The sequence below is a fragment of the Mustela lutreola genome, chromosome 12 (genome assembly GCF_030435805.1).
Source record: "Mustela lutreola isolate mMusLut2 chromosome 12, mMusLut2.pri, whole genome shotgun sequence".
In the NCBI taxonomy this organism is placed as follows: domain Eukaryota; kingdom Metazoa; phylum Chordata; class Mammalia; order Carnivora; family Mustelidae; genus Mustela; species Mustela lutreola.
Window position 1 is genome coordinate 33785753 of NC_081301.1, and position 14557 is coordinate 33800309.

The following is a 14557-nucleotide window of genomic DNA, read 5'->3' on the forward strand; positions in this document are numbered from 1 at the left end:
TGGTCCTGTTCAGAAGTGCTAGGTCAGAACCCACCCCACCAACATCAGTGTGGCTCCCCATTTCTCGCAGAATAAAATCAAATTCCTTTGCAAGACATGGTGCCCGATGACCTGGCACTGCTTCCTCCCACTACCCTCTGTTCCCCCTGGACTGTGTTTCTGTCACCCTAAGCATGTTCCCACCTCGGGGCCCTTGAACTTTCTCTTCCCCCTGCCTGGAATGTCCTTCCTGGTTTCATCCACAGCAGTTACGCAGCTGGAATCTCGGTTATCGTGTCTGTACCCACTCAGACTCTCAGCCTCACAGGCAGGGATTTCTGTTTTGCTCACGGCTGTTCCTCTAGCCCCAAGCTCGCCTGGCACGTGTGAAGGAGGGTTGAGGAGTGGGGCGGTGGCATGGACAGGCCACCGGCCACTGCCTCATTCATGAGAATGAGCACATACCCATGGTCCAGCATGTCTAGAGCCTTCTGTAGTCAGAAACCTCCCTTCCCATTGCTTTCCGTAGTGGTTAATGGAGAAGTGTCTTGGAGGGATGACAATGCTTTGCGGTCCTGATGGGTGATCTCGCTCAGAGGCTGAGACATAGAACAAGTCCATCCACATTCCACAGTCCCATAGACGGCACGCCACCACTGGCCACCACCCTCAGGGCTGGGGTTTCCTGCCACCTTCATGAATGTGAGGTTGATCGCCATTGTGGCTCGCCAGGGTAAAGGACAGCTGGCCACATCTGTGCTTGTTCTTTGGAGAAGAGATTCCTGCCATCATGTGTCCGTGGGCCTGCAGCTGGACCTGGCTTTGGGAGCCGTGTTCCCCAAGGCGTGGCCCATTCACCCAGCACTCTGTGTGCTGGGCCCTTAGGATGTCTTCTCTCTGATCTTCGAGGTTCTGTGGCAGGTAGGAAATGGAGCCTCAGAGAGGTTGAGTAGCTTAGCCAAGGCACACAGCAAATTACTGGCAAGCTTGGAAGAGGAACTCAGGTTGGTTTGGACACTTATGTGAAGTACCTAGTACTGTGTCCACATTGAGCAGAGACGATAATAAAATTAAATATTTTTTAATAACATCGATTGAGCAGCAGCTACATGCTGGGCACTCTACTAAGATCTGGGTGCCATCACGCAGGAACCCCACAAGGTGGGTACAGCCATCGCCCCTTATAGCGGAGGAAACTGAAGCCCGGAGAGATAACTTGCAAGGGGCACTTGCACTGGTCTCTAGGAATGCTTCTGGCGACTCCCAGGTTCAGCTCAGTATTTTCTTTATGGGCTATCTTTGGGGTCTTGCCCTTGAGAGGTATCCTCCCCAAGCCCGTGGAAGTGCGTGATACTCTCACAGGCCCAGGGCAGGGAGGAAGCTTGCAGCAGGCCCTGCACACTGCACTGTGCACTGCTTCAGTCTCCCCTGGCACTGGGCCCGGGACAGGGCTCCCTGCGTAGGGGGCCCATGCAGAGAGCACCGAAGGAAGAGAAGCAGATGGGGATGCAGCATGACCCTTGATTGGAGCTCTGTAGGGGCATCCCAGGAGAAAGGGGGGAGATGTGGATGGTATGCCCTGTGGGGGGTGCGAAAACGGGAGGAGGGGAGCCACTTGGAGGTAGAAAATGGGGAACAGCTGCCTCCCTAACAACTGTCCAGGGGACTGAGCCCCTGTGGGTGCCATGCCCCCCCTTTACTGGAGATAGCAGGGGGCATCCTTTGGAGCTAAGGCTGAGCTCAGGGGCCTCTGGAGGGAGACTCAACCAGCTCCTTGAGTGCATTGTCTAGCTCTGACGGCACCAGCTGTAGGAAACTCAGGCCTTTTGAACCACGTTCATTAATTGCCTGGAGCTCTTCCCTCTGTGGATCATAAACCCCCAAGGGGAACAATCAACTGTGACCCCACGCTGCATCACCCAGTAATCCCTCGGGCTGAGCTCTGGTGACCATGCACCTTCTCTCTCCCCTACAGCCCAGTTTAACGGCAACGAGAAACGGCAGTCATCCCCCTCGCCTTCCCGGGACCGGCGGCGCCAGCTTCGAGCTCCGGGAGGGGGCTTCAAGCCCATCAAGCATGGGAGCCCTGAGTTCTGTGGGATCTTGGGAGAAAGAGTGGATCCTGCTGTCCCACTGGAAAAGCAAATGTAAGTTCTGAGGGAGCAAGGCCCAGCCTCAGTTCTAGTCACTGTTAAGGCTGAGAGAAGGTCAAGACCACCCTCCAGTCAGTCATTGGCTGACAGAATTAGATAGAACGGAGGTTCCAGATTCCTGACCCGGGGCTTTCTCCCTCCATGCTGTATTGCCACCCTTACTTTTGACTATTATAAATTAGAATTGTTTGTTAGCTACTGTGATAGTTTTGCCTCACATCATCTTGGTATTTATTGAGCAAGCCTTTGACAGTATTTTGTTTTTGTTTTTTGTTTTTAAGATTTATTTATTTAAGGGCACCTGGGTGGCTCAGTCGTTGAGCGTCTGCCTTTAGCTCAGGTCATGATCCTAGGGTCCTGGGATCGAGCCCCACATCAGGCTCCCTGCTCAGTGGGAAGCCTGCTTCTCCCTCTTCCACTCCCCCTGCTTGTGTTCCCTCTCTCTCTGTGTCTTTCTCTGTCAAATAAATAAATAAAATCTTTTTTTTTTTAAAGATTTATTTTATTTATTTATTTGACAGACAGAGATCACAAGTAGGCAGAGAGGCAAGCAGAGAGAGAGGAAGGGAAGCCGACTCCCCGCTGAGCAGAGAGCCCAATGCAGGCCTCGATTCCAGGACCCTGGGATCATGACCTGAGCTGAAGGCAGAGGCTTTAATCCGCTGAGCCACCCAGGTGCCCAATAAATAAAATCTTTAAAAAAAAAGATTTAGGGGCACCTGGGTGGCTCAGTGGATTAAGCCTCTGCCTTCAGCTCAGGTCATGATCCCCGGGTCGTGGGATCGAGCTCCACATCGGGCTCTCTGCTCAGCAGGGAGCCTGCTTCTCCCTCTCCCTGTCTTCCTGCCTCTCTGCCTACTTGTGATCTCTGTCAAATAAATAAATAAAATCTTTTAAAAAAAGAGATTTATTTATTTATTTGAGAGAAGGGGAAGGACAGAGGGAGAGTCCTTTTTTTTAACTCAAAAAATTTTTTTAAGATTTTTAAAAAATTTTATTTATTTGAGAGAGAGAGACTATGAGTAGAGAGAGGCAGAGGGAGAGGGAGAAGCAGGCTCCCTGCTGAACAAAGAGCCATGGGGCTGGATCTGAGGACTTCAGGATCATGACCTGAGCTAAAGGCAGCTGCTTACCCAGCTGAGCCACCCAGAAACCCCTGGTTTTGACACTCTTGATGTGGGTTTTCTCGGGCCCTTTCCCATGAGATTTCCCGCCTGAGTCGGTGGCCCAGTCCCATCCCTGCTGCCACTTTCCTTCCCTGCTCTTCCCCAACACTGTCAGGCCCTTTACCAGCCCTCGCTCTGATCATGGTGATCACTTCCCTTCTCACTGTGCGCAGGTCCCTGCGGAGCCCTGAAACCTTCAGTGGCTCCCCATCACTTCCAGGATAAAAGTCTCGTCTCCCTAGCCTGCTGCTCACTCTGCGGATTGCCCACACACTGCTTTTTCCATTTCTCGCCATTCCATATACCTGGGCTATGGCCAGCTTCTCCAGATGCTTGATGAAGCGGGTTCTGGGTCTCGTGCTGATACCTTCAGTTGTAGCATCCTCTTAACAAGCACATACTCGATAAATGGGGTTATCATCCCCATCACGTAGATGAGAAATTGGACTCAAGGAGACATAGAGCCTTGGCTAGAATGTCATAGCTCACAGGATTGGAGCTCCAGGCTTGTGACTTGAGCCCACATTCTCTCCCGCCTTACACACTCTTCTCCCCAGCCCTTCACACCCACTTGACACAGAGTAGGCCCTCCATAAAGACAGGAGATGAGCGGACAGCAAGCCAATCCCTCATGAGACAGGCCCGTGTGTGTCATGTACTATATTAATCTCCAGTGCAGGATTCTGGCCTCAGCATAGCCGGCAGCGCATCCCTCACAGGAAATGCTCCCTCGGCGAGCAGGATGCAGGGTTTTCCGAATGATGTCATTGGCTCTTGTGTCCCTTTCCAACATGTGCTGTCATGTGGGGAGGTCCTCAGCCTCCTTCATGACGCCCTGTGCCTGCTGTAGCAAGCACGTGGGGGAGCGCTCCCAGCGGGCATCTCGGCTAACCGTCTGTCACAGCTACCCAGATCCAGTGGTAGGGTCTGCTTGTTTCTGATCACTATGTCCTTTTTAATCAACAAACAAAATATGATCCAGAGATGGCTAGACCCAGCGGGCATCCTGCCCCTGTTGGAACTTAATCTCTTGAGGACAGAAGCTTCTCTGGGTCACCACTGCGTCCGTGGTGCTTTGGAATGGGACCTGGCACTAATAGGTGCTGTCCAGGATATGAGTGAAGTCCCCAAAGAGCTCTCCACACTGTCTGTCTCCCTTACATCACCCCCCATTCTCTCTCACTGAGCACAGACAGTAGTCAGCTCCCTCCTTTGGAGACACAGTCTGTTCCTGGTTTTTCCCCTGCCTCCCTGGCCACCTCTTCTGGCTCCTCACCTCAGCTTTACCTGAAGGTTGGCCTTTCGGGGGCTCGGGTTCCAGCTGCACGCTCCCCCTGGGTAGTCGCCTCAGGCTCCAGGTGGTGAGTCACCAGCGTGCCTCCACAGCCCACACCTCTCCTAGAACGCCCACCTCCTGCATCCAGCTGCTGTCTTGGCATCTGCACTTGGCTGACGAATGGGCATCTCAAATTTAGTGTATTTAAAACTGGGCTCCTGAGCTCCGGACACCCGCTTCTCCCCCAGCTTCCCCACCTCCATACATGGCGTCATATGTACCTACTTGCTCAAGCCACCAATCTGGAGTCCTCTTGCTTTCCTTTTTTTTTAACCTTACACTAGCATCTAATGCATCTGAACTAGCAACTTCTGCTAGTGTTGCATCCAGAATATAGGCCGTGCCCATCTGTTCCTCTTGTCTCAGAGCCACCTCCCATCTGGACCACTGCAAAAGGCCCCTGCCTCGTCTCCCACTGCACTTCCTTGCTGGCCCTTCTTTAGGAGAACCTGCTTGGCCTTTTATAAGACCATCGGGAACAAGTAACACATCCTCTTTTTTTTTTTTAAGATTTTATTTATTTATTTATTTGACACAGAGCACAAGTTGGGGAAGCAGCAGGCAAAGGGAGAGGGAGAAACAGGCTTTCTGATGAGGGGCTTGATCCCAGGATGCTGGGATCATAACGCCCAGATAACTGAGCCACCCAGGCCCCCCAGCATCCTCTCTTTAAAACACATTGCCCTCTGCTGTGCTTAGAATGAAATCAGACTTCTTCCCTTGCTCCCAAGGCTTCAGGGAATGGGGCTCTGCCTCCCAGTCCACCCCCATCCTGCAGCACTCCCCGTGCTCCCAGAGCTGGGCCATTCTTGCTGCCTTCCTGCTCTGTGAACACCCCCTGTACGTTCTGCTTCAGATGCTTTGCACTTGCTTGTTCCTCTGCAGAGAACATGTTTTCCTCGGTTCTTTACATGATTGGCTCCTTCTCATGAAGGGGATTCTCAGGTCAAATGTCATCTCCTTGCAGGCCTCCCCTGTCTGTTCATTCTAACATAAACACTTTTCCCTGTCCTCGTCACTGCCTAGCACAAACTCAGGATTCCTGCATAGCACTTGTCACTTTCTGAAATTGTGTCCTGAATCTATTTATTGACTCTCCCTCTTCTCCGCCTCAGCCCCATGAGATCAAGGATGTTGTCAGTGGCGAGTAAATTTTGGATGAGCTGGTGGGTACTGTATAGGCTGGATGGCCGTGGTTGGGTCCTCCTAATACCCATAGTACAGGCCTGACTGGCCAGCTCTGCAAACTCCAGCACATCCTCAGACAACCTCGTGCTTAGATTCTGTTTAGTTTAGTTTAGTTTAGTTTAGTGCTTAGATTCTGTTTCAGTCTAGGCAGAGCCTGCTTGTGCCCAGCAGTTGGCCTTCAGCCCCCACAGGACCACCCGGGCCCACCCTGTCTCCTGGTGGCCAGCCTCATGCCAGCCGGCTGCCCAGTGGCTGGCCCCAGCCCCCGATCATGTCCTTTGGCCCTTTTCTCCCAAACTAGCTTGAGTCTCCTTTGAATCTCGGCCCAAGTCCCTGACCTTCTCTCCAGGTGTAGTAGCTAGCAGCAGGGAAGGAGCCAGCAGCTTATCCTGTTTCCCTTTCAGGCACTACCTTCAACGGGGATCCCGAGCCTCTGGAGGCCCATCTGCCGCCAACTCGTGCTCAGGGAGGGGCGGAGAGCAGGCAGCACTTTCCCTGGAGACCTCTTCTAGGCCTTTCCCTGAGGATGGCTCTGCTTCAGATGGCTGGAACTTGTTTTCCTAGTAAAACAACAAGTTTGTCAGCTTACCAGGGGTGTGTTACACGGGTAAAATTTCCCAGAAAACAGCCTTGCCAGATCTGTTAACTTTCAGTTCTAAAGTCTGTTCCATCCTTGTCTAGCTACTTCTCCAAACTCCAGTCTCATGTACCTTCTAATGTGTGCCTTCAGCCTTCACATCTCTGAAAGTGCTTTCCCTATGGGAGCCCATGCAATCCCTAATTTCATATTCCTCTTCATTTCTACATTTAGAAAGGAAGGCAGGTGTACACTCCTCCTACCATTTCCCTTGGCGAGTGTCCCCTCCAGATGTCCAGTTCCCCGGGCTGACCTGTGAGTGATCTCCTGGGCGGTCAGCAGCTCCATCACATGCGCAGTGGGCAGGGACACTCACATCTGCTCTCCAGTCCGTGCTTTAGTGAAGCAGGTTGGGTTCTGAAGTTAACAGGTAACTGCTGTTACCTGTTCAGAATGCTGCCTTGTAGAAGGCGTACGGTGTAAGGCAGTGCCCGGGTTCTCCCCGCGCAGAATGTCTTTCCCAGAACTCTCTGAGGTCCTGTCTGCAGGGCAGTCCTGGGCCGAGGCCAGGAGGCAGCAGCATCCCTGCTTATACCTGGAAATTTGAAATGTAGACTACGGGTGGGCAGCAGCCCAAATAATGATAGTTGGGGGGGTTGCCCACGGCCATGCAGAATTCACTCTCCTTCTACTTCTGGTGATGCTCAGAGCTGCCATTTGTTGAAACTCACCCATCCCGGGCTCTACATAAACCCTTCTATGCATCGTCCCATTTAAGTCTCACACCCTAAAATGGGGCGGGGGGGGGGGTGACCTTAACTGGATAGAGACCTGAGATGCAATCGGGTTCTGCTGCTCGCCCCTGACTGCCCAGTTGGCAAGCGTGGGGGTGGGGGGATGTCGTCTGCGGCTCTGTAGCCATCTAGCACCTGTGGTTCTCTTCCTGGCCCTGTATCACCTATCACCACTGTCCCGCTGCCCACACTATAAGGTAAACAAAAATGCATTCTGACTCGCGTCTCGTGATCTTCAGTCTTCCTCCGCAGTTCTACCTTCAGCTCTCCCAATCTGGAAGATCAGCGTTCCTCTTTTGTCCTGTAGCCAGGGGCCTCTCTTAGGTTGTCTGCCGTGGCATCCCTCCCTTCTGATTCTCCCACTGACCGCGTGGTACCTGGATGTGGTGATTCCGGGCTTCCCAAGGGCCTAGCCGATGCCAAATTTGCTTGCCAGAAGCACTGGTTGGCCACCCCCCACCCAGCTGCCTGCTTTCCTGAGTGATGAGCACCGCCCACTTGTCCCATAGATGTCACAGAGAGGCAACACGTGTCCCTCCTGTCAGCACCCTCTGATGGCCTCTGTGTCACTTAGATGGAGAAAACCAGGGTCCTCTCCTTGTGCACAAGGCACCCTGCCCTGGCCCTGCCCTCTGGCCTCCTGGCTCACCCCTCCCCTTGGACCCACTGCAGCCGTGCGGGCTGCCTTGCTGGTTCCCAAGCACATCAGGCACTCACTCCTGCCTCTGGCCTTTGCTGCCCCTCCCTGTGCCAGAACCGCTCTTTCCAGCTTCCTTCCTTCGTGGCTTCCTCCCTCACCTCCTTCAGGCCCACACTGAAACGTCACTGTCTCCGGAAGGCTTCCCTGGCTACTGCTTAAAATAGCAGCCCCTGCCCCGAGCTCCAAACCACACAGCCCTGCTCCGTCCCCCCTATAGCACCTCCCATAGCACCTGTAGTAGGTAAATGCCGTGAGGAAGGTGGCCACAGGTCCGTTCCCTGTTCTCTCCCCAGGAGTGCATGTGCAGCAGACACATAATTCTGTGCTGAATTCTGAATACACGCACACACGTGCCCCTGCCTCGTGATGAGGCGGCTGGGACATGCCAGCTGCCCTCCGAGGGGGCTGAGCCTCTCTGAGGAGGAGTTCGCAAGGGTATTGGCCGTGGGGGTCAGGTCCATGCTGGGTTCTGACCCTCTCCCTTCTCCCCAGCTGGTATCACGGAGCCATCAGCAGAGGCGACGCCGAGAACCTTCTGCGGCTCTGCAAGGAGTGCAGCTACCTTGTCCGGAACAGCCAGACAAGCAAGCATGACTATTCCCTCTCCCTGAAGTAAGTACAGCCTCATTCACCCTCTCAGCCCTCGTCGGCAGCCTCCAGTGAAGCATTGCCCAGTCCTCGTGTCTGTGGCAGCAAGACTCACCACAGTGTGTCCCCCACCCCCACCCCCTGCCGCAGAAATGTGCCAGCGTGAGTTATTTCAAGCCTCAGTTTTTCAATTTGATCTTATTCTCCTGGGAGACAGAGGAATTTTTAATGTTCTCTGCCCCAGAAGAGATGGGGCATTTTCATTTTCCTAAGATTTAATACGAAATACCCAAGAATAGCTTCTGTATCTGCTGTGAGACAGGACACGAGTGAAGCTCTGTGCATACCTCAGTCCTCTCTCAGACCTCCCAACAGTCCTTTGATGAGGAACATATTGTCCCCATTTTGCAGGCAAGGAAACTGAGGCTTATAAGAGGGATTGGCAGGCCCAAGGGACAGCACCAGGATTCAGAACCAAATGCTTGACTGTCCCCAGCACCCTGCTGCCACTGTGGGAATAACCTTCTCCATGGGTTCCAGGCTGCTCTTCAGACAGGTCTGATTTTTATGTGGGTCACAGAGGTTTTGAGAAGCACTGGGAAAAGCCAGGAAGAATCCTGCTGGTGTTGTCATCTGTGGCAGCCTTGTAAACTGTGGGGTCTTTCTAACCCATGAAGCATCACTGTTGATAGGCAGCCCTGAAATAAGAGAGAGGTTTTTTGCTTGAGCACTTCCTCATTCTGTGCTGATACCAAATGGGAACCAACAGATGGTCTAAAACCCATTTTACAGATAGGAAAATGGAGGCCTAGAGAGAGGAGAGGTTTCCCAAGGACACAAGAGTTAGTGACAGACTGGGGTTGAAGAACCGTGGCCCTTTAGCTGGCACAGACCAGCAGAAGCAGTGAAACCCTCTGCCTGGCTTCCTCTCCTTTCTGCTCACCATTCTTAGAGATGACGTGATAGAGAAAGGGCCTGCAGGGATGTGGCTGCCAGCTGTGTAGACAGTAGCAGCAGTGCAGCCAAGGAGGGATAGATTGGCCTGCACTCTCCGCTCAGGACTGGACCCACCATGTCCACTGGGCTTGGCCCCGAGAGGGACCATGGCAGACACAGTGCATGGGCAGCAAACAGGCACTAGACATCTGCCTGGAGAGCAGAGGATGTGTGGAGACATGGTGGGAACCACAGATCGCTCCAGGATGATCAGGGCAGAAGGAGCAGATGTGCTTGAGGGTCCCCAGATAGGAGTTACAGGTGTGCAGATTCCAGCTCAGTGAGAACAAAAGGTTTCTAACAGTCAGAACTGATGAAGAATTAGATCTGTCCGAAGCCGCCTCAGGAGGTAGTGAGTGTCTCATTGCTGGGGATGTACAACAGGGGCTGGATGGCCCTTGGCAGGGAGAACACGGAGGGGACTTCTAACCAGCTGGGGGGGGCGGGGGCACTCAGGACAAGCAGCACCTGTACTTGGATGTTCACAGACCCATTGGCTTGAAGAGTCGGTTTGTTTATCTCAGCCTGGAAGAATTCAGTACTGAACTACAGCTGGGCTGGGAGGCTGGGCTGGAAGAGAGCAAAGTTAGAGGCCAGTCATGGATGGGGGTGAGAGGGGCAGTAGGGGACAGATGCACACCTCGGGCCATGCTGCCAGAGACAGCGGGTTCTCAGGGGCTTGCAGCTCACTGCTCCGGGCAGCCCCGCCTCCTCCCTCCCTGTGCACAGTAACCTAGCAACCCAGGTGCTCTGGAGCGGTTCTCCAGAGCTTCGACTTCCCACCTCAAGGTGCAGTGTGCTGTCCGGGGCTGGGAGGAGTAGAGGAAGCAGATGACATCAGAGACAGGATTCCCACGTCTCTGCCCTTCCATGCTGACCGAGGCAGCCTGCCCACCCCCTGGGCTTCCTCAGTGGGGCCCTCTCATGCTGGCACTCTAGGAGTTCCTCTGTGGCTCTCTTTCCTCCTAGAATCCTGTTGTCTAGGGCCTGCTTAGAGGAGTGTGCCCAAAATGACCACCAAGGAAGGGTGCACCAAGGAAGGAGGGATGGAGCACCCCATACCCAGCCCGGCGATCCTCCGTGAGGGCCCAGGTCCCATCAGGGCAGGCCCGGCTGGACACTGGGGCTCTGTGGTTACCCCGACACAGTTCTGTCTGCAAGGGAACAGTGGCCTCCTGAGTACCCAGAATGTGTCACTGTTGAGGCAGCAGCATGGGACCATAGAAGGAACTCTCAAGGCAGTTGCAGAAGCAGCCATGCCACGATACCTGTGGGATCCATGCCCGCGTGTCTGTGAAGCGTGCCCTCTGATGCAAACAGGCCGAAAATCCATCTCTGAGATGGGTCTGTAGGAGAGGATTTCCGGCACAGCTCTGAGAGTACGATTCCTTTTCATCCCAGGTGCGCACCATTCCCTGGGCAGTAGGGGTAGTAGGACTACTCTTCAGGGAGAGACGGCAATTTGAGTCTGTTTCTACAGGAACGGGCTTGGAGTCCGGGGATCAGGGATGTGTGCAAAGTAAGGGGCCAGCAGGCCATTTGGGAAGAATCCTAGAGAAATCCTGAAGAGAAGGGAGTCCCTGGGCCTGTTTGGGGGCCCTGTGATAGAATGCCCTTTTATCTCCTGGTTCAGAGAGAGTACCTTTCCCATGGGAGAATTAGTTCCTCCTTTCTGGAGACAAAGGAACTAAAAACAATAGGCAATTTTGAAGAGATTTTAAATAAAAATATATATAAAACTTAAGAGAAATAAATGAAAGTGTAGCCACCATAAATGAGAACAGATACTTATGAAATAAAAACAGGTGTATGAGTGTTGTTTTATACTCAAGCATCTCCATGTACAGACGCAGAAAAGGATTTTTGAAGACTATACATCAAGTTGTGAATAGCAGTTAACTCTGTGAATGGGTTAGGGATTTATTTATTTAGTGAAAGAGCGAGAGAGTGAGAGACTCCATGAGCAGGGCGAGGGGCAGAGGAAGAGGCAGAGAGAGAATCTCAAGCAGATTCCCACCCCCCAACTGAGCATGGAGCCTGATGTGGGGCTCAGTTCCATGATCCTGAACTGAAATCAAAAGTCAGCTGCTCAGCTGACTGAGGCACCCAGGAGCCCTGGCACATTTTAATTTTAAAATGATGGGGTTGGCGCCTGGGTGGCTCAGTGGGTTGAGCCTCTACCTTCGGCTCAGGTCGTGATCTCAGGGTCCTAGGATCGAGTCCCACATCAGGCTCTCTGCTTGGCAGGGAGTCTGCTTCCTGAACCTCTCTCTCTCTCTGCCTGCCTCTCTGCCTACTTGTGATCTCTCTCTGTCAAATAAATAAATAAAATCTTAAAAAAAAAAAAAAAAAAAAAAGATAGGGTATTGGCAGGGCCTCTGATTCAGCCTGTGTCACTAAGTATATGTCCCCACTCCGTGACCTTATGGTCTTGGCAGTCATGGCACTTCTCGAAGCCTTTTCTGCACACTGAGGGGGACGGTGCACCTCTTCCAGAGGAGAACACCTCTAGCCTGACCAGTGCAGTGTAGACGTCGTCTTAATATTAGTCCCATTTCCCAGGTTGCCGCCCTGGTTTCATTAAAGGCCATTTCCTTGGGAATTTGGTGGCTGCTAAGGATGCCTCCGCCTCTGACAGCAGGGTGTCTCTGCCTCCCTGGATTTCCCCTGTCCTTGGACTCAGCCTTCCTCTGTCTGTGGAGCACTCTTGCCAGATCTCCTGCACCTCCCAAGCCGGAGAGGAGGTGGAAGAGACTGAGGGCAGGGCCAGCAGCCTGGGCCAGAACCGTGGATAAGAACATCTGCCACCAGGCCTGCATTGGGATGACTGCTCTGCGCCCTTGGGTGTTGGAGGTTTAGTTTTGCATGTTTTGTCTAGAGCTGTGAGATCCCAAAGGCCAGATGAGTCGTCTCATGTGGTCAGATGTCCCTTAAAGAAGCCTGGAATTGAGGAAGTGGGCTAGGCCATCCTGTGGCTGGGCAGGGCGGCCTGTTAGAGGGAGGTGAGCTGGCTTCCCAGAGTGTCCCCAGTTCACAATGAGCAGTCCAGGTGGCAGCCAGGGGGTGATAACCTGGCATTAGTCACCTCGACCACAAAGGGAATGGCCCCAGTACTGAACATCGCAGCTGCTTGGATCAAGTGCCAGCTTTGCCAGCCACCAGGGGAAGGTGTGACATCTCTCAGATCCCCAAGGCCTGTGTGCTGGGGGCAGGGTAGGACTGGCAATGTCTGTACACGGAGCTGTCGCAAGCATAGTACAGATTGACGCCGGAATTCCAGCTATGTTTTCATGTGACACTTGGGTCTTGCTGTGAGCATGTTCCAGGGTGGAGAGAGGATTTGGGGGAACCTGGCCTCAGAGCACGGCCCTCCACCTCTTCTGTCCTCACAGCAGATAGTTCTCAGAGCCTGCCGTTCCAGGCACTGGGCAGGGCAGCATCTGCAGCTGAAACGAGAACCACTCAGCTCAGACCGCAGGCGCTCACAGCCTGGCGTGTTCGGCCTGTTCTTGTTACACACAGGTCTGCAGGGAGGGCCTGGGGGACTCAGAGCTGGCTCAGGGGTGGGCAGTCCCCGACACGGAGGGTTAGGTGAAGCTGCTGGTGCATTTGAGCCTTAAAGAAAGGGTAACTGGTCTCAGGCAGGGATGGCTGGGGGGATCTCAGCTGGACGGAACAGCCCAGGCAAAGCCCTTGGAATACAGAAGAGCCATTGGCGGGTCTTGTGCCTCACAAAGGAGTTGAGGCTCAGTTTTTGATGCTAGAGCCACGAAAGTGCAGCATCCACTCTGAGGGACCTGCCTTTGTGCTTAAGCCCCACTTCCTGACCCTGTCTCCCTGCATATCTGAAGCACCTTACACTTGAGAAGGCCAATGTGTCTGGCCCAGGACAGCCCTGCCAGCTGGCTAAGACAGAAGAAAGCATAGTCCTCCTTTTCATTGTAGGGTGAAGGCAGCTGAATGAACTTCCGAGGCGAGTGGAGGTCACGGACTCCCAGCCTGGTCTCTTCCCACCCCTCCCAAACACTCCTTATTACACCGGGTCAGAGGTCATCTGGAAGTGACCTTATAGACCCATCTAATCCAGCCTTTGCCTCACGGATGGGGAGACTAAAGGCCCGGAGGGGATTGGTGATTGGCCTTGGGCTACCCAGTCGGCAGTTGACCACACTGACAGGAGATGGTGACTGCTCCCCACTGTGGGGGGACAGGCCTAAACCACTAGCCATCTGCCACCAGACGCTCTCTACCCTCATGGCAATCCAAGATGGTGCCTGCACTCCCCAGCCCCTGCCTCTAGATCCCCTCCCTGGTGGACACCTCCACCTACAGAGGGGTCTTACAGAGACCCTGCCTAGCTGCTTTGGAACACTGCCCTTATCCCCTTCTCCCTACAGAGCTCCCCCACTTTCCCCTTCTCCAGCCTGACTGGGCTCCCTCTCCAGCTGCTGACAGACATGTTGGCTTTCAGAACACTCACTCCAGCCTCAGGGAAGCAAGGGGTTGAGCCTTTAGATATTGGCACGAAAAGACTACCCTCTAACAGCTTCCTGTCTGGAAAGGCAGGCAGTGGGGAAAGGGAGGAAAAGTCTTGAAAAATCTCATTAAAAGGGTTCTTCAGGCACTTTGGACGACGAATGACTTTTTGCAAGTTCCAGTTTGATGAGTTTTTGCAAAGGAATCTGGACAAGATGAGGAAAATAGGACTTCAAAGACAAGGGTTTGTAGCTAGTGGGGGCAGGGAGGCAGGGTGAGTGCCAGGGCTCCCCTCCCCAGATGCAGGGCAGGCTGAGCCTGCTTTGGGCCCATCCCTGGGAGCGGGCAGACTGAGTGGTAATTAAAGGCCTCAAGCAGGGCAGGGGGACGGGCCACGCCCAGGTGGCTCAGTGGGTTAAGTGTCTAATTCTTTTTTTTTTTTTTTTTTAAGATTTATTTATTTATTTGACAGACAGAGATCACAAGTAGGCAGAGAGAGAAGGGGGGAAGCAGGCTCCCTGCCGAGAAGAGAGCCCGATGTGGGACTCGATCCCAGGATCCTGGGATCATGACCTGAGCTGAAGACAGAGGCTTAACCCACTGA

General features: G+C 53.4%; 1 protein-coding gene across 1 annotated transcript in view; it reads left to right on the top strand.

Moving 5' to 3' along the window:
- The window catches only part of SHB (SH2 domain containing adaptor protein B), a 136014-nt gene that overhangs the window by 102651 nt on the left and 18806 nt on the right, over positions 1–14557 (top strand). The window contains exons 4-5 of the mRNA XM_059141317.1: positions 1955–2126; positions 8386–8505. Coding sequence (XP_058997300.1) covers positions 1955–2126; positions 8386–8505 — 292 coding nt within the window. The remainder of the gene's footprint in view (positions 1–1954; positions 2127–8385; positions 8506–14557) is intronic.